The sequence below is a fragment of the Fundulus heteroclitus genome, chromosome 9 (genome assembly GCF_011125445.2).
Source record: "Fundulus heteroclitus isolate FHET01 chromosome 9, MU-UCD_Fhet_4.1, whole genome shotgun sequence".
Classification (NCBI taxonomy): domain Eukaryota; kingdom Metazoa; phylum Chordata; class Actinopteri; order Cyprinodontiformes; family Fundulidae; genus Fundulus; species Fundulus heteroclitus.
In genome coordinates, this window is record NC_046369.1 from 18,421,129 (window position 1) to 18,441,216 (window position 20,088).

At 40.1% G+C, this 20,088-nt stretch overlaps 1 protein-coding gene across 1 annotated transcript; it reads left to right on the top strand.

Moving 5' to 3' along the window:
- Positions 1-7,488: 7,488 nt before the first annotated feature.
- Positions 7,489-15,967, top strand: LOC105928625 (vitellogenin-1). The gene is made up of 33 exons (XM_036141158.1): positions 7,489-7,532; positions 7,786-7,800; positions 7,990-8,141; positions 8,239-8,490; positions 8,582-8,743; positions 8,824-8,972; positions 9,058-9,208; positions 9,295-9,452; positions 9,541-9,706; positions 9,792-9,917; positions 10,008-10,226; positions 10,312-10,529; positions 10,611-10,708; positions 10,785-10,909; positions 11,014-11,115; positions 11,206-11,325; positions 11,411-11,600; positions 11,777-11,870; positions 11,973-12,158; positions 12,240-12,378; positions 12,460-12,676; positions 12,765-13,324; positions 13,402-13,488; positions 13,613-13,816; positions 13,901-14,043; positions 14,122-14,257; positions 14,341-14,464; positions 14,554-14,734; positions 14,832-14,926; positions 15,071-15,165; positions 15,295-15,460; positions 15,556-15,717; positions 15,801-15,967. The coding sequence occupies exons 1-33, from the start codon at positions 7,493-7,495 to the stop codon at positions 15,890-15,892; spliced, it is 5,124 nt and encodes a 1,707-aa protein (XP_035997051.1). The 5' UTR covers positions 7,489-7,492; the 3' UTR covers positions 15,893-15,967.
- The last annotated feature ends 4,121 nt before the right edge of the window (positions 15,968-20,088 follow it).

A 20,088-nucleotide genomic window follows, 5' to 3' on the forward strand; every position in this document is an offset into this window, starting at 1 on the left:
TCTATTCTGTGGTGAACTTTATGGGGACAAAGAAAGGGCATACTTTTTTTTTAAATAAATAATCCATTGGAGTCTTATCAATAACGATAGCAACAACAATAAGAAGAATAAGACAATAAGATGACGAAAAACCCATATCACACAGTTTTGTAAAATTAAATTAAAAAGTAACTCACAGAAATACATGAAATAATGTGAAACAAATTGAGAAAAATACAAACTGACGTGATGTGAACATGTAAGTTGCACAAAGAAGAATAAAATAATAGAAATTAGCAAAAAATAAAAACAAAAATATTCTTCAAGGGTTGTTTTATTTGTTAAAAAATACAAAGAATAATCCAATCTGCTGTAACCATCTCGCAAAAGGCTATTTAATTATTTCATTCTTTTCACATATGACACTTCTATAATGTGCTGCAAGGGAATTTTGACCAGAAATTCCCTCATAATAAAGTCTCTACACAGAATCATGAGCGACAAATCTTAACAAATCTTAACAAAAAGCCTGCTGTTATTGTACTGGGTTTTACATAGCTAATTTAAAAAGCAAAACAAAACAAGAAAACAAACAAAAACTAATATCACATGATGACATCATGCCTGATATCATGTTTTTAATGTTTTCATTTTTAAATCTGTGTAAATACAAGTATGATTGAAAAGGAAGAGCAACTCAATCAAATATAATTTTTAATGCAGCTCACTGAAAGGTTTTGCTATTTTTTTAACGGGACTGAGGGCACCACATATGGTCCTGGGGGTTACCTGGTGCCTACGGGCACTATGTGGGTGACTCCTGCTCTAGAATGTGCTGGGAAGTAATGCCCATATGTTTAAAACATTTAAATATAATATAATATAATCAGTTTTAGTAGTCCCAGGTCAGCTGGAAAGTTGATAACATGTCAGATGAGTGGGAAGTTGATGATTTTGTGGGTCCTGGATTCATATGAATAATATTTTCCTATGTCATCCCACCTGCAACATGATGTGGAAAAGAAGACCAGCTGACGACATTGTTTTCTGACATAATTGTCTCTCTAGCTGCCTGCTCCTGCCTTAGATTTTTTTTTTTTTACATCAGACAGGCTGTATTTTTATTTTCCCTCAAGTATTTCTAACCTGACATTCGCCAGATGGATTTCGTACTGCAGAGCTCCACACGTGTTGACGCCGTGTGAGATCTTGTGTATTTTCGGGGCCCCCATACTGTTGTCATACAGTATGGTGCACATAAGGCAAAGGGGCCCAAAGAGGGCACCGCCTATGATCTTACAGAGGCGTTTGTGCAGCAGCAGGTTCCTTGTTGGATATGCTAATGCCAGTTGAGTCTGATCTCCATCTTCTTGTGTAATGCAGGACTGCTCCAGTTCAGGTGCTCTTTGAGTCCTCTTGAAGCCAGGTAGACATCATAGCCATGATCATTGTAGGCGCTTTGCATGCTCATGTGAAGCGCCTACACCCACTTGATTTTTAGACTAAGCCAATGGGTTTCTGATGAGGTGATTTAAAAAAGAACAAACAAACAAAAAAAAAGGCTTCAAGATGCATAGAGGTCAGCAGGGGGCAGAATGTCGGTAGAAGTCCCGGTCAGGGGCGGCGGCAGGGATTTTGGGCCTCCAGAAATAAAATCTCAATGGGTCCCCTAATAGGCCAGCGGAAACTTTGGATACTGTTTAAGATAAAACTATGCATTTTAAGGATATTTTTGGTTATCATTCCCATATTTGTGAAAAGAAAAACCTGACCATTACATGGTAGGGGATGCACTGTAAACACAATGAAATTAATTTGAATTTAATTATTTGCTGCAAGACAAGTATTTAAAGAAAGTCCTCTATTTCTTTAAATACTTGAACATAAAATTCTCTTAAGATTAATTACCTGAAAAAGCCAAAACATAAATCTAAATTAACCTCTTCTATTAAAATTAAATACTACATAAATTTGTGGAAAAATATATAAAATCTCAGCAATTAACATCATCAGTAACAAAATGGCCTTTTATAGTTTATTGTAATTTGAACATTATTGTCTATAGAGCAGTAAGCAACAAGCAAACAATAAAAATGAACAAAATAAATAATAATAATAATAAACATAATTATCAGCATAGTAAAGTAGGCTCACATATAAACAAAAATAGCATAACTTCCTTTTACAACCCTATTTACATTCACTGTTTCTTGCTCAACCTTTCTCACCAAGAGCCCAATGTTGAGCCTTCTTACTAGCAAAGTCGCTGATCAGGTCATTGTAGTCCAGCTTTCTGGCCAGCTGACTCGAAATGGACAGCAAGGCAAGACTGCAAAACCTTACTTGAGACATAGTAGACCTTAAGTAGTTTTTTTTTTTTTCCAGTTTGAGCTACTGAAAGCCCTCAGTAACTGGCAGTGTGCAAAATATTCACAATGCACACTTGGCTAAAGATGCTAAGCAGCTGCAGCATATAGGCTGCATACAAGAGTTCAAGAGCAGAAAAGTTAGGGGTGGGGGGGGGGGTGGAAGCATATACACTGTTTAAGTGTCTGACTTCATTTTCAAAATCAGGAGTAAGATCACTAGAATACTTTTTTATTTACTAGGCTTTTTTTTAAATTTCAGAACGATTTTTTTATTCTTTTAAAGTTTTTTTTTTTCTCATTCATATTCGATTAATTCAACAAACGGCTGCTCACCTCCTTCATCATACATTACGGCTTGGGCAGGTGGAGCGGAGTGGAGGGGAGGGAAGCGGGGACTGAGAGACGGCTGCTGCTGCTGCTGCTGGACTTGACATGTCTGGAACATTCATACTTTTGTGAGCAGAGTAGGTTGCTAAATGTTTGTCTGTGCTTTTTATTTAGTAGCTAAAACAACAGTGAAATGTATAAATCCAGTTTTCTTCAGAGATATGAGGTAATGTGGGGAGGAAAGTGAGCTATCTTATAAAATATGAACAAAGTTAGGAACACACAACAATTTAATGTTCCAGAACTTATTAAATAAACCACTTAACAGACTAACCTTGCTGAAGGAGGTGGAGCAGGAGGTAGACTGAACCATTTTATGTAATTAGAAAGGGTTGGTGAGCATTGAGAAATGTTTCTAAAACAAATAAACGTAGTGTTAGCAATACATTGTAAATAAAATATATGTGTGATTGTAAGTTTATAACTGACTATCATATTACTTTGTCAGTGTTATAATTGTAGTAGGTCCTCTATGGGGCCCTATCAGTCATGGTCCCTAGAATCCTGCTCCTTTTCACCCCTTTTCTGCGCCATTGGTCCCGTTTAGAAGTGCCGGTACTGCGTGCCAGTTCATAATGACCCACTTAAAGCGCTGGTTATAATAATCACCTTTATTTGTTATTGCAAAATACATTCCAATGAAATTTGTCCTCTGCATTTAACACCTCCCTCCTGGAGCAGTGGGCTGCCATACAGAATGTCTTATTCCATGCCGGGGAGCATTCTGGGACTAGGGGTCTAGCTCAGGGACCCAGAGTTGGAGTCTGGGGTTCAAACCCAGAACCTTGCAGCCTCTCCAGGATGCAAGCACCCTGCTCTCTGACCAGTCCTGTCAGTGTGTGTGCTATATAGTGTAGCTGCCCCACGCATTTTTACTGTTCCACAGTTTCAAGATTCCCTCCCATGGTCTTTAAACGGGTGACTGGTTCTGCAGATACGGGATCAGATCGTTTGGGAACACAGATGGAGTCCCTAAAAACAGAATTTTCCTTGGTTTGGCCCACCCTGATGGATGTATGATCCATTTCAGTAGATGTAGTTAAAACCTGTAACAGCTGTACAAAAGTATTGTTTTTAAACTCTTTGTTTTTGCATATTTCTTTGTAATTCAAGGAAAAGTCGTAAAAGTTAAGACTACAACAAATCAGATTTAAGGTATTTGTAGGGTTGTCAGATGTCAGTGGGTTAAATTTGACCCCAACAATGTGTGAAGGGTGAAACCATTTATATTTCATTGTTAAAAAGTATTGACATAGAGCATCAAATAAGTAAAAAAATTAACAAGTTCTAAGATCTGAGCTCTTTTGTTTTGCATTTTTATTTAACCTATTTTAACTGTAATAATTTCACGCTGTCCATTTTTTTAAACATTGAAATTATTGCACACAAACAAGTGTTAAAAGATTTAGCTGATTCATTTTCTCCCAACTTTCCCTCTGACGATTTTCCGTTCTACTCTAATTTGATTTGCTTTGCCCAAATGTCAATATAGATCACGCCCTCAAGTCATGAACATTGAGCTCACTTTGTATTTCTGGACAACACAAACATCAAAGGTTATCTCCATTGGGCCAGAACAACCTGCTCTGTTAACAACCTCAGCATGCATTTCATCCCACAGATTAAGGCACGCCACACATTAGCAGACAATATTTTTCTGGCAGCTGTCAAACTATGCATGTTGTTGTAGGAACTGCAGGAGTTGGCTTCTCCTCGCATCTTTTTAGTTTCTCTCAGAACAATACGTGCATTTCTACTTCTTCTAGTCCTCAGTTGAAGGGATAACAATCAAATGCTTAAGTAACTATAGTATTACACAAGGTGAAAGGGTATCACTGTACAGAATGAGACGTGTGTGTGTGTGTGTGGGGGGGGGGGGGGGTTGTTTTACACCTGTTTGTGTATAATCTCCATGCTTGTTTGGGGATGTTGTAGTTATGTACTTAAAATAATGAGCTTTTAATATGGCTTGTATCCCAGTTTCAAGATTTTTATTTTTTTTTTATTTCATGTATCCATTTATTTTTATCAATGCATTTATTGATGTACTATGTGCATATATGTATTTTCTCAATATGTACGGATGATAGGCTCATCAAAAGGTGGGCTAACTCATAAGAGAGTCGCCTGTTAATTCTCCCCCATCTCAGCAGTAAGCTGGATCCCTAGCTGTCAAGATTACTGTTACACTAGTTCTTTGATCCCTTCCTTTGTTCCTCTTTTATGCATTTTCTTCCTCCTCTTCGTTTCAGATTATCTTGTTCTTCTCGAAACCTTTAGGACCTCCTCATTGAAAACAGGCTGCAGGAACACGCCTTCCTCCTGATGTAACCCTCACCTGCCTATTTGCTCTCCGCCTACGGTGGCTTCAGAAGGACACGGAACACTAAAAGCACAACAACAAAACTCACTAATTTCTGCGAGCCTCAGTCCTAGTCAAGTATTTGGCCCCCTCTCCTCCAGGACTTCAAACCCAAAATTCAGTAACAATTTCTCCTCTGTTAACATTCTTTATTTTTATCTCCTGGACAACTAATTATTCAATTCTCATTTCTTCCAGTCTCTTCCAGAACCCTGGAATAGAAAGATCACAACAATTGTAAAAAAAAAAAAAAAAACAACAACAAAAAAAAAAACCAATAAAACTTAAAACTGCTTTGTGTATCTTTATTGTTTCTGTGCCAGAGTGTTACAATCAAACCATGACAAGTCTACAGAAACTACCTTATCATTAATTTAATTAATGTATTTCAATCACTTCCAAGGACACTGGTGTGAGATAATCTGGGGTTTGTAAAGGAGTAAAGTTTGGTGCAAAGGATATTTTGCTGTTTTTCAGGAGGGAGTTGGGCTCAGATTCAGTGAAATGTGAAGTGTAAAGTTTCAGCTTCAGTGTAAAGTTTCAGCTCACCAAGACATTTTGGAAAATTTTATACTCTTAACATTGAGGGAACAGTTTTGGGATGAGCCCGTCTCCTGTTCCATCATGATTGTACACCTTTTGCCGTAGGTCAGGGTCAATAACAACATGGCGTGAAGTTTGATGAAGAAGGATTTGACCGGCTTGACTCTGAGGCTTAACCAAATGAACACAGATGATTCAGCAGAAACTGCAAGCCAGGCCTTCTGGTCCAACATCAGTGTCTTACCTCATAAATGCATCTGTGGAAGAAATTTTAATGTTTCCTATAAACACACTCAGAAGAGTTGAAGCTGTTCCAGCTACAAAGGCCCAACATCATATTAAACCCTGTGGGTTAAGAATGGGATGTCACTCAAGTTAATATGTGTGTGAAGGGAAGTGAATACTTTATTACAAATAGTTTAGGCAGCAAAGATTGCAAAGATTGAAATGATAATTTGCTGTTCCTGCCAAACTGTTAATATATGTATTTTATTTCTGAATAAAATGACTCAGAAAACACTGATATCATGCTGGTATTTTTCTATCTTGTACTATATACAGTACTTACTTTCCTAGAGAAAACAATCTTACATTCACTGGTGTTGAAAACCAGAAGCTAGTTTTTATTCTTCCATTCTTGTTAATCTCAGACAAATCATTGATCCTAAGATGAGAGAAAACAGATAATATAGACATATTTTACAGCTCAAGCCTAATAATAAAATACAGTAAATGTTTAGTGTGATGCAGGGACACTGGAACCAGAAGAGCCCAAACTTTTGTATGTATTTACAGTATCTTAAAAAAGGTTGAAGTATAATCAGTGTTATTACTTTTTTTGTATTAATGTAATTTGTTTCATGTTTTAAATTCATCTCTATAATGTTCCTAGAATGTGTTGGCCAGGATTAAAACAAAACAACCAAACAAATATGCACAGGATGTCATATCTAGACATGATAAAAAGCTTTGATTGCTCCCGCTTAGTTTTCCACTGATAAAACGGTTCTAGTCACAACAACCAGACCTGTTAAAATGACATGACCATTTTGGTCACAGTGACCAAAGCAAACAAGGAAAGTAAATAACTTGCTGTTAGGTTGCCTCTTTGAGTGAACTTTGAAATTATTGGAGCGTTATCACAAGCCTTTGTAAAATTAATCAAGGGAACTCCTTTTAAAAGAATGTGAAAACTGAATATTTTACACATAAAAAAGAAAACTGCACAATAGAAATGCAGAAATATTTAACAAAAATATTGTTTCAAATTCAATGATTACTGTTATCATTCTCCTTTTTGTATTTTTGATTATTCTTTTTTTTGGATAAGGAAGATATAGCAACAATGAAAAAACATATTATTACTAAGTTTTATTGTTTTTTGTCTTCCCTTTTTTTGAAAAAATAAAAAATGTTAGGAAAATGTTAGGCCAACAAACTAACAAACAAGTTTTACTTTTGTAAAGGTATCTTTTGTGAAGTTTGAAGCCTTTCTAATAGAACATGTGTTATCCCTATTTATATTTTCTTTAGAAATAATGTTTACACATTTACAATTACCAATGTCAGAGAGGTGTAAAAGAACGAAGCTCTTTTACAGATGAAACAAGAATTGCTAAATTGAACTATTTGGTAATGGTGTTGGAACTGCATGCTCAGGTCTGACCTGCTTCAGAGACCAAGGTCGGGTGAACTTAACTTTCCATCTTTTGATGTATGTTGCTCAAACCAGTTGCTGATTCAAAGATAAATAAGTTATCCATCAAATCAGGTGCAACCAGCACATGTACACGGCAAAGATTTCCCTATAAAAGGCTACCTGTCACTACTGACTGTCACAGCCTCATCAGCCATGAAAGCGGTTGTGCTTGCCCTGACTCTGGCCTTCGTGGGTACGTAGGATACTGAATTAATCAATTTAATTTTTATATTTAATTTTCACCTAATGTTTTAGGAGTTCTTCTGTGCCTTAATTTTAAATGTAATGTTTCTGCCAATAGTAGAGTGCTGCATTTGCCATTTCTGGGCCATTTGTTAAAGTCAAAGTTTTTTATATTTTCTTTAAAGCTTTAGAGTTATTTCTTTTTTGTTAATTTGACACCAACTTACATTAAACATTTTTATTGTATTTTATTTCAATTTTAGCTGGACAAAATTTTGGTAAGTTCACTATTTGTATGTCAACTAAATAATTCAACATGTACCATAGCTAAACTTAAGTGAGAATGACTCAGCCTGGTGAATTTTAGCATACTCCCTGATTAATAGTTCTTTAAATTCCATAGATTTTTTATGCAGTTTTGTTACATAAAGTAGATTCATTCTCACTGCGCAAAATTGTGCTCACAGCCCCTGAATTTGCTGCTGGTAAGACCTACGTATATAAGTATGAAGCGCTCATCCTGGGCGGTCTTCCTGAGGAAGGTTTGGCAAGAGCTGGATTGAAAATCAGCACCAAACTTCTACTCAGTGCAGCTGACCAAAATACTTATATGCTGAAGGTAATACATAAATGAATAAATAAATATTTCACAAGTAGTAACAACAGTGATTCAAATTTTCAAATACTTTACAAACACATTTTGCTTAAAATCACAGCTTGTGGAACCTGAGCTCTCTGAGTACAGCGGCATTTGGCCAAAGGACCCAGCAGTGCCAGCAACCAAGTTGACAGCAGCCCTTGCACCTCAGCTCGCAATTCCCATCAAGTTTGAATACACCAATGGTGTTGTTGGTAAAGTCTTTGCTCCTGAGGAAGTCTCGACTTTGGTGCTGAACATCTACAGAGGCATCCTGAATATTCTCCAGCTGAACATCAAGAAGACCCACAAAGTCTATGACTTGCAGGAGGTTTGTAAACGTTCTCCTTTGTGGTGTGTTTGAGAAGTTATTTGCAAGTAGTCATTAAACTTCAATCTAAAATGGTTTCTGTTCTCCACAGGTTGGAACTCAGGGTGTGTGCAAGACCCTCTATTCCATCAGTGAAGATGCACGAATTGAGAACATCCTTCTGACCAAGACCAGGGACCTGAGCAACTGCCAGGAAAGACTCAATAAGGACATCGGGTTGGCATACACTGAGAAATGCGACAAGTGCCAGGAGGTGAAGTTCAACCCATTATGTACCAATGGAGGGTCTCCAAAAGCCAAACATTGCAATTAATCTGTGACTTGTTTTCTCAGGAAACCAAAAACTTGAGAGGTACCACAACATTAAGTTACGTCTTGAAACCAGTCGCCGATGCCGTCATGATCCTGAAGGCGGACGTTAATGAGCTGATCCAGTTTTCACCTTTCTCTGAGGCTAACGGAGCTGCCCAGATGAGGACCAAGTATGTCAAGAGTCACTAAGATAATGAGCGTGATGTCAGGATTCAGTCTAACTTTGACCTAACTTATTTTCACCTTAATTTAAAGGCAGTCTTTGGAGTTCCTTGAAATTGAGAAAGAACCCATTCCATCTGTCAAGGCTGAATATCGTCACCGTGGATCTCTCAAATACGAGTTCTCCGATGAACTTCTTCAGACACCCCTTCAGCTGATCAAGATCAGTGATGCACCAGCCCAGGTATGGTTTGGACTTTTAACTAAAGACAGGTAAAGATTATATGTGACAATGGCTTCAAATTATTCATTTCAATTATGTGGTTTTAGGTTGCAGAGGTCCTGAAGCACCTGGCTACCTACAACATTGAGGATGTTCATGAAAATGCACCTTTGAAGTTTTTGGAACTGGTACAACTCCTCCGTATTGCCCGCTATGAAGATTTGGAAATGTACTGGAACCAGTACAAAAAGATGTCTCCCCACAGGTACATATCGGCGACACAACAAAATTTGCAAAACAAAACGGGATTTAAATTAACTTTTTTCAAACTTAATTTCTCTTTGCTTTCACAGACACTGGTTCTTGGACACTATTCCTGCCACTGGTACCTTCGCTGGTCTCAGATTCATCAAAGAGAAGTTCATGGCTGAGGAAATAACCATCGCTGAGGCAGCTCAGGCTTTCATTACAGCTGTGCACATGGTGACTGCTGACCCTGAGGTTATCAAGCTGTTTGAGGTTGGTAATCTGCACAATGTGAATAACATATTTTTAAGAAAAAAATGAATGCATATAATGTATCTGATCCTTTGCACTTTTCTAGAGCCTGGTAGACAGCGACAAAGTAGTGGAAAACCCACTTCTGCGTGAGGTTGTCTTCCTTGGATATGGAACAATGGTTAACAAATACTGCAATAAGACAGTTGATTGTCCTGTTGAACTCATAAAGGTAGTGCGATCACATAAACTCTGTTGCTTCAAACTAAAGAAAAACTGTGAGAAATGAATCATGTTGTTAATTGCAAATTTACATCAACAGCCTATTCAACAACGACTGTCAGACGCCATTGCAAAGAACGAGGAAGAGAACATCATCCTGTACATAAAGGTTTTGGGAAATGCCGGCCATCCATCAAGCTTCAAGTCACTCACTAAGATCATGCCCATCCATGGCACTGCTGCTGTATCTCTGCCAATGACAATCCATGTTGAAGCCATCATGGCTCTGAGGAACATTGCAAAGAAGGAGTCCAGAATGGTAGGTTCTAAATATCAAGTATTTCAAAGTGTTTGTGTCTGTCCGCGGAGCTCCATTGAGACTTTATCGCTCTCATCTGAATTAGGTCCAGGAACTGGCTCTCCAGCTCTACATGGACAAGGCTCTCCACCCAGAGCTCCGTATGCTGTCCTGCATTGTTCTCTTCGAGACAAGTCCTTCTATGGGTTTGGTGACAACTGTTGCCAACTCTGTGAAAACCGAGGAGAATTTGCAGGTGGCCAGCTTCACTTACTCTCACATGAAGTCCCTAAGCAGGAGCCCCGCAACCATCCATCCCGATGTGTAAGGCAATTGTTTGTGCTTGAATTATAATCAAGTTGGACCAATTAATGCTAAGTTATCTCTATAATTCTGTTATTGCAGTGCTGCCGCATGCAGCGCCGCCATGAAGATCTTGGGTACAAAGCTGGACAGACTGAGCCTGCGTTATAGCAAAGCTGTACATGTGGACCTCTACAACAGTAAGGCAATAGGAAGAGAAGATGAGTTCTGTTTTCCTGAACTGCCAGCTAACCTACTTATTAAAAACTATATCAGGTTCCTTGGCGGTCGGTGCTGCTGCAACTGCTTTTTACATCAATGATGCTGCCACATTTATGCCAAAATCCTTTGTTGCAAAGACCAAAGGCTTCATCGCTGGAAGTACTGCTGAAGTCCTGGAGGTAAAACCATAAAAAATACAGTCACTGCTTGGAAAAGAAATAGTAAAGGAGTTGTTGTTCAACACTGTTGAGTTTTTTTTGTTTTGTTTTTGTTTTCTCTACAGATTGGAGCGAATATTGAAGGACTGCAGGAGCTGATTCTGAAAAACCCTGCTCTCTCTGAAAGTACTGACAGGATCACCAAAATGAAGCGAGTCATTAAGGCTGTAAGGAACACTGAAAGGCCCAAAATAAAAGAAGAATTATTACATAGTCCAATATGAGCTTTTTAAATCTCTTTTCTTCTTTCTCCACAGCTGTCAGAATGGAGATCCTTGCCCACCAGCAAACCCCTAGCCTCTGTCTATGTTAAGTTCTTTGGACAAGAGATTGGCTTTGCTAACATTGACAAACCCATGATCGATAAGGCTGTCAAGGTATTAAACAAGCAAGAATCAGTTAAAATCAAAGCAAATCCAGTTTTGTGAGACACGTTATGAACTATGTCCTCTTCCTTTACAGTTTGGCAAGGAATTACCCATTCAGGAATATGGAAGAGAGGCTCTCAAGGCTCTGCTCCTGTCTGGCATCAACTTCCACTACGCTAAGCCAGTGCTGGCTGCTGAGATGCGACGCATTCTTCCTACCGTCGCTGGTATTCCAATGGAACTCAGTCTGTACAGTGCTGCTGTGGCTGCAGCCTCTGTTGAAAGTGAGTAAATTACCGTTTTAGAGTGAAAGACTGACCAAGCTTTGCAATTTGCCTTCACTTTTAGATTTGAGGATATTCACATCTTCTCTCAATGAAATCTGACTACCGTATTCAAAAGAAAACCTTGCAGTCAGTTTAATGCAACGGGAAAACTCACAAACTTTCTGTTTTCTCAGTCAAGCCCAACACTTCACCACGTCTGTCAGCGGACTTCGACGTAAAGACTCTGCTGGAGACAGACGTTGAGCTCAAGGCTGAGATCAGACCAATGTAGGTGGCTAGTGTCTAACCCTGCTTGTCCAACAGAAATTCAGCACAAAATAATTAATATGATAAAATTCAAAATAAAAACCTTTCCATTTATTTCTCCAGGGTTGCCATGGACACATATGCCGTTATGGGACTTAACACCGACATCTTCCAGGCTGCTTTGGTAGCTCGCGCTAAACTGCACTCTGTTGTGCCAGCCAAAATAGCTGCAAGACTTAATATCAAAGAGGGTGACTTTAAGCTTGAAGCTCTTCCTGTTGATGTGCCTGAAAACATCACATCCATGAAGTAAGCCTGTGAAAAAATTTGACATGACTTTTGTCCTTACCCATAGAGCCCAACTGAATTGGTTTATTCCCCCCCCAACAGTGTTACAACCTTTGCTGTAGCAAGAAACATCGAGGAACCTTTGGTTGAGAGAATCACTCCTCTTCTCCCCACCAAAGTTTTGGTACCCATCCCAATCAGGAGACACACATCCAAGCTTGATCCCACTCGCAATAGCATGGTAACTTTTAACATCAGTTCGACAGCTACCGTTAAATCTGCAATCAAATTGTGATTAATTAATCACTTACTTCTCTTACAGTTAGACTCCTCAGAACTCCTTCCCATGGAAGAAGAAGATGTAGAGCCCATTCCTGAATACAAGTTCCGTCGATTTGCCAAAAAGTACTGCGCTAAGCACATTGGTGTTGGACTGAAGGCCTGTTTCAAGTTTGCCAGTCAAAATGGAGCCTCCATCCAAGACATTGTCCTGTACAAACTGGCTGGTAGCCACAACTTCTCTTTCTCTGTGACACCAAGTAAGCGCTGGCAAAACAACACATAGTAGTCTGTGGAAGCATGTTGTGCGTAAAAGGTTTTGATGGCATTACTATCTTTCCCTTTAAGTTGAAGGAGAAGTTGTTGAGAGATTGGAGATGGAGGTTAAAGTCGGAGCAAAGGCTGCAGAGAAGCTTGTTAAACGCATCAACCTGAGTGAGGACGAAGAAACTGAAGAAGGAGGTCCAGTCCTGGTGAAGCTCAACAAAATCCTGTCTTCAAGACGGAACAGCTCCTCATCTTCCTCCTCCAGCTCCAGCAGCTCTTCTGAGAGCCGTTCTTCAAGGTCCTCCTCTTCCTCCTCCTCTTCATCTCGCTCCAGCCGTAAGATTGACCTTGCAGCCAGGACCAATAGCAGCAGCAGCAGCAGTAGCCGTCGCAGCAGAAGCAGCAGCAGCAGCAGCAGCAGCAGCAGTAGCAGCAGCAGCAGCAGCAGCAGCAGCAGCAGCAGCAGCAGGAGAAGCAGCAGCAGCAGCAGTAGTAGCAGCAGCAGCAGCAGTAGGAGCAGCAGGAGAGTCAACTCAACAAGATCCAGCAGCAGTTCAAGTAGGACCAGCTCTGCATCAAGCCTTGCATCTTTCTTCAGTGACAGCTCAAGCTCTTCTAGCTCCAGTGATCGTCGCTCAAAGGTAAACATATTCCTTTTGATTATTCAGGCAAGAGTTTTAACACATCTGGGAAAGTTGACAACATTTGTGCTTTACAGGAAGTGATGGAGAAGTTCCAGAGGTTACACAAGAAAATGGTCGCCTCCGGTAGCAGTGCCTCAAGCGTTGAAGCCATCTACAAAGAGGTGAAATTTGGTCATAATAAAAAAAAACAACAAAAAAAAAAGAATAAGCACTTAGAGTTATCATTTTTATTCTGCATGATTTTAAGTGTGAACCTACAATAATTTATCTTGACTGTAACCACAGAAAAAATATCTTGGCGAGGAAGAAGCCGTTGTGGCAGTGATTCTCCGTGCTGTCAAAGCTGACAAGAGGATGGTGGGATACCAGCTTGGTTTCTACCTTGACAAACCAAATGCCAGAGTTCAGATCATTGTCGCCAACATTTCTTCTGATAGCAACTGGAGGATCTGTGCTGATGCAGTTGTGTTGAGCAAGCACAAAGTTACAGTAAGCCCCGTTTACAAGTTATAGAATTAAAGACTATAAGCAACTGTAGGTGAAATCTACTAATGTAATGATGTTTGTCAATAGACCAAGATTTCCTGGGGAGAACAGTGCAGGAAATACAGCACCAATGTTACAGGAGAGACTGGTATTGTTTCTTCAAGCCCTGCCGCTCGCCTCAGAGTGTCCTGGGAAAGACTGCCTTCTACCCTGAAACGCTATGGAAAGATGTAAGTATCTACAATACTCCTAAGATCTCAGATCAAAAATCTTTGCACAATTTCTGATATTTCTTCATTCCCCCCCAGGGTTAACAAGTACGTTCCTGTTAAAATATTGTCTGACTTGATCCACACAAAGAGAGAAAACAGCACCAGGAATATCTCAGTCATTGCAGTTGCCACATCTGAAAAGACAATTGACATCATAACCAAAACTCCAATGGTATGAACGGTTCTAGCTTTGTTCTCCCAGTAGAAAGTACCATTAATGTTTGTTTTAATAATTTAAATTAACTCTTCTTACAGAGCTCTGTCTACAATGTCACTATGCATCTTCCCATGTGTATTCCCATTGATGAGATCAAAGATCTCAGCCCCTTTGATGAAGTCATTGACAAGATCCACTTCATGGTTTCTAAGGCTGTCGCAGGTAATGGGGAATTTTTCTTTCGTAAAGATATTATACATGACTTTGTCTGGCAAGTCCAGATTAAAAGCCTATTTTCTTACCCTTTCCAGCTGAATGCAGCTTTGTCGAAGACACACTCTACACATTCAACAACAGGAGCTACAAGAACAAGATGCCTTCCTCTTGCTACCAGGTTGCAGCACAGGACTGCACAGATGAGCTGAAATTCATGGTTCTCCTGAGGAAGGATTCGTCCGAACAACACCACATCAATGTCAAGATTTCTGAGATGTAAGTTTCCGGCACAATGTAGGGCAAATATTTTGCCTTCATGTACAAGTTGATTAAGAACCCAAGATGAAAAAGGTTTTCCCTTCTCTGCTTTCAGCGATATTGACATGTTTCCAAAGGACGACAACGTCACTGTGAAGGTCAACGAAATGGAAATACCCCCCACCAGCCTGCCTTACCGCCACCCAACAGGTCACTATGAACAGTCCTGTTTTATTTCATTATTGCACCTATAACTATGAGCTACAATTTCTCCTGATAATTTCCCTTTCCATTTCTGAGTGTCGTAACGTTTTATTAATTCACTGATAAGTATGCATCATGAAACTGTTACAGCTTCCATTGAGATCAGACAAAGCGGAGAGGGACTTGCTGTCTATGCACCCAGCCACGGTCTCCAAGAAGTCTACTTTGACAGGAAGACATGGAGGGTAAAAGCAATGCTATTTATTGTTAGATTTCCCCTACAAATGCCAGAAGATCAGAAGTGGGGTTTTAGGGAAACCTCAAATATAGTGTATAATTCTATTCTCAATGCCCCATCTGATGTTGCAATGCAGATCAAAGTTGCTGACTGGATGAAAGGAAAGACCTGTGGACTCTGTGGAAAGGCTGATGGAGAGATCAGACAGGAGTACCACACTCCCAACGGACGCGTGGCCAAGAACTCAGTCAGCTTTGCTCACTCCTGGATTCTTCCTGCTGAAAGCTGCAGGGATGCATCTGGTAAACCCCTATCTGTATCTACAGGTTTTGCACGTGAATAAAGTGCGTATTGCCTTCTTCAAAAACTAACTCATCAACATGTTGTCCTCCTACAGAGTGCCGTCTGAAACTTGAATCTGTGCAGCTGGAGAAACAGTTGACCATCCACGGTGAGGACTCCACATGCTTCTCAGTTGAGCCTGTACCTCGCTGTCTGCCCGGTTGTTTGCCTGTCAAGACCACACCTGTCACTGTTGGTTTCAGCTGCCTGGCATCTGGTGAGTTTTCTTTTATTAAGTTAATAACGTGTAAAGATTTTCAAAGTGCAATTTCTAACTGGTGCATTTACCTGTTTGTGCAGATCCTCAGACCAGCGTCTATGACAGAAGTGTGGATCTAAGACAAACTACCCAGGCTCACCTGGCTTGCAGCTGCAACACCAAGTGCTCTTAAACATAAGATTTCCTTTAAGTCACTACTATGTGTAAGTTTTATCTGTAACAATAAATAAACTGCATCTGAAAATAATTTCACTGGAGTGATTATTTAAGTATATGTAGGCAATCTATTAATTTGCATAGATTTTAAAGGGAAATGCTAACCTGACTCAGCTGCTCAGCCCTCTTTAAGTGCCGAAAGAAGCTTTTACTGATTCTGGGTGTGAAAATGTGCAGACCAGCAACTAACTTTAGGGTTTTTATATAACTCAAACATGCAATAAACTGCTTCAAATGGAATAAGGAAACTTCTTTATTCAAATAAATATCCAACAATGAAGTGGAAAATGTTTTTTTTTTTACCCTTTTCATTTCATATTTAAGTCAGTAGCCAAAATTCAGTGGGGGGAAATAACTATTTGGCTCCCTGCTGATTTTCCGACTTTGCTGACTTACAAAGAAAGACAAAAACACTGTCTAATGTTGACAATATGGAGTGATCATGGGGAATAAATGAAATATAAAATGACCATCACTCTATGAAAGACCAAGCCTTATAGGGGTGAGCATGATTTTGAGAGAGATGAACATTTAGCTCATAACTGAACAGGAGGGAGCTTGGTGAGGATCTGAAGGAAGTCGGGTCCAAGAACACCTTTGGAAAACCGCTATGCTGTAATAGACTGAAATCTCCGCCCTGAAAGCTCTAAGGGGCAGAAGGCCTAGTTTAGAGGCAGATAAATGCTCACTATGACCTGAACAACACAACCCTTAAAATCAGCTAAACTTTATGCTTTGGTTATGTTTTTCTACTGAGGCTACAGGACATTTGCATTGCATTAAAAGGTCCAGTCCTGGCGAAGCAGCAACAAAACAAATTCCTGTCTTTAAGAAAAGAGCACTCCTCATCTTCGTCCTTCAGCTCCAGCAGCTCTGCTTCGACCCATTCCTAGAGTTCTTACACTCCCTCCAGATACAAAATCAGTTTTGTAGTAGGTGCATCATACAACAGAGCAACAGCAGGAGTAGCTGCGGAAGAACTTAATTTCTTTAACAACAACACTAAAAATGGGTCATGGATGAATATTCTAGCCCACAAAGGGCCAAATTCAGCTGACATTTGCGGTAGGAATGGGTTGAATGGCTGGTTTTCTTAAAACCTATTTGAAACCAAGTCGAGACCTACATATGGTAGACCTACATCAGCTGTTATTGTCAATATGAGAATAGATCTTTAGTCAACCCAAATACATCTTGTTGTTCAGCCTTGACAGCTAATCAGAATACATAGGAATGCTCCAGGAGTAGCAGATTAGGATGGTGGAGTTGTCAGTATAACCAGTATAAGTGTTCCTACAGCAAAGGTGTCCAATGTTCAGCCCCCAATTACAAATACAAATTTAGCCCTCCAGCATAGGTGTTTGATGCATTTAATTTTAATTAGAGTTAAATCATTAATGACACAATAAAATGTTCATACAATAGAACAACACACATTCTTCCTCTTTTAATTTCATAGTAAATAGGACTACATTTATCCAATGGCTTTTACTCAAAAGCTGAAATTGGTTATGTCAAATCTGCTTTTCATGTATTCAGCTTGACAGCAAGACCTTTCAAAGACAGAGGGATCCATATATTGTCCTTACTGCTGAGAATAGATAAAGTTTTTTTGTTTTGTTTTTTTTTTCGTGATTTTAGTTGTTTCCTTTTCCCAACAGCATTCTTGACAAAATCTAAAAGGATAGCCAGCATATTTGAGTTTAGGTCTCCCAAAGTGCACACCAGCACCACTCGGAGGATAAAGAGCAGCAGGTGAAAAATCAGAAACAAGCTCATGAACGGATTGATGAAAGGAAATATCTTTAGAACGATATAGTGTTTAAAAAACCTGTAATAAATTATTCAAGTGTTGTGCAATTATACACTTTTAAAGTTATTTAACGTTTAATAAACAACTCTCTGTCTGTTAGGTATTGTCCGGTGAATATCAGCCCAAGAGCTGATATCAGGACAAAAGTTGAAAGGGAGGATTCAAGCACTGGCGTTCTTTTACGGTTTTTGTTGTTGTTACATTGACCTGTTTGAAGAAATTGGCAACCTCTCAGTTTTCATCATCACCACCTCAGCAGAGCAAAAGACACCTCTTGCAAATGAGTTAACCCATTCTCATTGGTTTGACACATTTTTCCCGCCCTTTTGCAAAACAGTTAACACAGATGTCATTCGTGCAGTCCAAACTCCATTGCTTTAGCTGTGGTAGCCAAACAGAAACCATATGTTCCAAGCTATTAGAAACTTCTATATCGGAATGAAATCACTGGAGCACCTGATTGACACTTTACACAATTTTTCAATTTGCAATCAGTTTACAGGCTTTACATAAAAAGGTGCCATGTTGTGTGTTGTTCTTTGCAAGCATGGATGGTCTAAGGCAGATGAAGTCAGAGTAAAAGGTAGATAGGTCAGGGGAAGAAGATTATGAGGAAGAGGAATCCGTGTGCGAGGTGGCGATGTAGCTGGAAGGGCTCAAGTTACAGATGAAATTCAGGCAACTATGATTGATCATGTGGTAAATCATGGCCTTTCACTTAGAGGGGCTGGACAAAGAGTCCAACCTGTTCTCAAAAGAAACACGGTTGCATCCATTGTAAGGGTTTTTCGACAGGAGAGCAGGTATTGCTGCTGTACAGTATATTCAATTTCAATTAAATTCAATTTTATTTATATAGCACCAATTCATGAAACATGTCATCTCAAGGCACTTTACAAAGTCAAATTCAATCATATTATACAGATTGGTCAAAAATGTCCTATATAAGGGAACCAGTTGATTGCTTCAAAGTCCCGACAAGCAGCATTCACTCCTGGAGAAGCGTAGAGCTACAAGGAGAGTCGTCTGCATTGTCCATGGCTTTGCAGCAATCCCTCATACTGAGCAAGCATGAAGCAACAGCGGAAAGAAAAACTCCCCATTTACGGGAAGGAAAACCTCCAGCAGAACCGGGCTCAGTATGAACGGTCATCTGCCTCGACCGACTGGGGGTTACAGAAGACAGAGCAGAGACACAACAAGACAGACAAAAAGCACAGAAGCACACATTGATCCAGTAATCTGTTCTACATTAGATGGTAATAGCGGGTGATCTGTCTTCCCTGGATGATGTCACAGCTAACAGAACGTCTGACCAGGTGTACCTACTATGAAGAAGAGAGAGAGAGAGCAAAAAGTTACAGTTTTTATTGATTGCTTTGATGCAGCAGTCAACTCAAAACCCACATTTTTATAAAAACAGTTAACGCAGAGGCCTAAACAGTGGCAACAATGGTCAAAATTACACATTTTGTTTGCAAAAGGGCTCCAACTCTGCCAAAACATTTAAAATATGAACCAAAAGCAAATTTTGCCCTCAAACAACACAACCTGCACACAAATGTTTAAGCCCTTCCAATCATTCATTACACAAGGGGCAACAAAATACAAAACACCACACTCCATGTGAATCAGTGCAGCATTGCTGGTTCATTGTAGCCAAACTGTAACTTTTTGTTTTTCTTGCAAACACCATGTTCAAGCATAAGGGTGTCCATATGTGCTCTTGGCACCAGGACACCTTAGGCTGTAGTTCAATGATCGACTTTGTTGTCGTTTCATCTGATCTGCGGCCGCATGTCTTGGACACTCGGGTGAAGAGAGTGGCGGAGCTCTCTACTGACCACTACCCGATGGTGAGTTGGCTCTGATGGTGTGGGAGGAAGCCGGTCAGACCGGGCAGGCCCAAACGTGTTGTGAGGGTTTGCTGGAAACGTCTGGCAGAGTCCCCTGTGAGATGGAGCTTTAACTCCCACCTCCGGGAGAGCTTTGAACACATCCCGAGGGAGGCGGGGGACATTGAGTCTGAATGGGCCATGTTCCACGCCTCTATTGTTGAGGCGGCTAGTCGGAGCTGTGGCCGCAAGGTTGTCGGACTCTGGGTCGGGTTCTCCCATCTCTGGTGCTGAGGTTGCCGAGGTTGTTAAAAAGCTCCTCGGTGGTGAGGCCCCAGGGGTGGATGAGATTCGCCCTGAGTACCTTAAGGCTCTGGATGTTGTGGGGCTGTGTTGGTTAATGCGGCTCTGCAGCATTGCGTGGACATCGGGGGCAGTTCCCCTGGATTGGCAGACTGGGGTGGTGGTCCCCCTATTTAAAAAGGGGGACCGGAGGGTGTGTTC